The sequence below is a fragment of the Etheostoma spectabile genome, chromosome 5 (assembly GCF_008692095.1).
Source record: "Etheostoma spectabile isolate EspeVRDwgs_2016 chromosome 5, UIUC_Espe_1.0, whole genome shotgun sequence".
In the NCBI taxonomy this organism is placed as follows: domain Eukaryota; kingdom Metazoa; phylum Chordata; class Actinopteri; order Perciformes; family Percidae; genus Etheostoma; species Etheostoma spectabile.
Genome location: NC_045737.1, coordinates 12,390,520 through 12,392,445, shown reverse-complemented (window position 1 = coordinate 12,392,445; position 1,926 = coordinate 12,390,520). Strand labels below are relative to the sequence as shown.

Genomic DNA, 1,926 nt, shown 5'->3' with positions numbered 1-1,926 from the left:
TTCAGTTTACTGTCACAGAGGAGTGAAGAAAGTAGAAAAATATTCATATTTAAGAAACTGGAATCATTAGGATTTTTATCATAAACAATGACTCAAACCCGATTAATCGTTTATTAACTCTACTCTTTAGTAAACTTTAGCTTTAGTTTTCCCTCCATCCCATTAGAAGGCCATACAGACGTGGATCCTTGTTGGTTCCTTGTTTTTCAGGCCCTTATGCCCTCTCAGGGCCTAGTTGGGCAGACATGCTTGGTCATGAGAGTGCAGATGTTTTGCCCACAGCCCCAACACGGTTGCTTGATGTGCGGAGAAGCCTGCTGGGTCTTTCTCTTACACAGTGAACACACATCCACAGCACTGCCATCTCCTGCATTGCCAGTATTCCTTAGACTGTTAGCTAGAAGCTGCTGAAGCTCTGACAGCACCGTGTCTGGTGCCTTTGCAATGCTTGTTACCTTCACTCTTTTGGGATCAAACACACAATCTTCCTCTAGGCCACTGGGCACGGCTTTCATGCCACAATTGGGAGGCACCCAGGCAGTATCGTATCCCTGCGTGCTCCAGGTGTACTGCATAGGATGGTTGTCAATGTCAATGCGCTTGACACGGCCCACGTGCACCCGTAACTCAAGGACCACACGATCGGAAAGGGCATTTTTCAAAGGATAACGCTCCGCCTTTTTCTTATCACGGCTGACATACACGCCCTTACCCAGCATCCCACCTGATGACTGCTGAAAGCCATTGGCAATGATGAGCCGTGCATTGGCAATGCTGGTGCCATGAAACATGGTATAGACACCACTGTCTTTGGGCGCCTGAGACGCCACCAGCTCCACACGAGGAGAGTCGTCATCATAGGTCACCTCCCAGCCAAAGAAAGGCAGCGACATCTTGGTTTTACAAGGGGTGCTGTTCAGGAACAGCAGCTCTGTGAGATGAAATGCAAAAATGGCACCATGTTATAACAACTTCATGAGAGATTGAGAGTTAATTTCCATGATTGGTGACCCATGAACTATACTATTTAGTGTCCCAATTAGGATTTTCAACTATATTGTATAAAAAAAAAATGTATAAGCTAGGCCTACTTCACCACACATTGTATTTTGATAGCAGCGGCTACCAAAAGTTGCCAATATAGTTAGAAACAGCAGAAAAATGTCAGTCTATATAACATCTGTCTGTTTTTCATCTGTAGCCAACTTTAAACTCAAATCGTCACAGAATTTGTCAGATAACAGCCTAGACACGTAAGAAAACACAGATAGACTAAGATACTCAAATCATCTGTGACCCTAGGTTAATAGAATGCCAATTTTCGTCTATAACTAGAGTTAAACGAGTTAGAAGAGTTAAGTTGGAGTTAACCCATCAAACTTATGTAGGCTTAATGCTAATGTGGGCCTGGATACTAATGTGGCGTAAGGCTCAGTAATCAATAGCCTACCCTAATAACCATGGACTGTATAGGCCTGCAGTCTATGCTTATAACCCAAGACAAACTGCCACCTGAATGGAAGAATAGCCTATCAGTTAGATTTGCAGAAGAACACAGAAATTCTTTTAAGTCAGCCTTTGACACGGTAAAAGACGGACTTTAACTGTCTTCTACTATAGGCTATAGTTAATTAACTGTGTAGCCTACTGGTTAAGTTATTTAAATCTAATTGCCTATAAGCTCGTTTAAGTTTGTGATTTAACATTAACTAGTAGGCTTAAATTCACAATCCTTACCGTCAGTAGTGTCGTTTTCGTTCTCTAATCTGACTTACTTTCATTTTCTGTTCAGTAGGCCTACCTTAAACGAAACTTGCTCTGTGTTACTTTTTGATTTCTAGATAGATAGAGATAGAGAGAACTATGTACATGACTTTGTTCATCTGAGTGCCAGGGCCGGTTAGCTCAGTTGGTTAGAGCGTGGTG

At 42.5% G+C, this 1,926-nt stretch overlaps 1 protein-coding gene across 1 annotated transcript in view; it reads right to left on the bottom strand.

Annotated features, from left to right (window-relative positions):
* Positions 1 to 120: 120 nt before the first annotated feature.
* LOC116689371 (uncharacterized) overlaps positions 121 to 1,926 on the bottom strand; it is a 4,492-nt gene continuing 2,686 nt past the window's right edge. Inside the window, exons 3-4 of the mRNA XM_032515906.1 lie at positions 1,738 to 1,770; positions 121 to 931 (exon numbers count right to left, since the gene is read on the bottom strand). Coding sequence (XP_032371797.1) covers positions 225 to 931; positions 1,738 to 1,770 — 740 coding nt within the window. The 3' untranslated portion in view covers positions 121 to 224. The remainder of the gene's footprint in view (positions 932 to 1,737; positions 1,771 to 1,926) is intronic.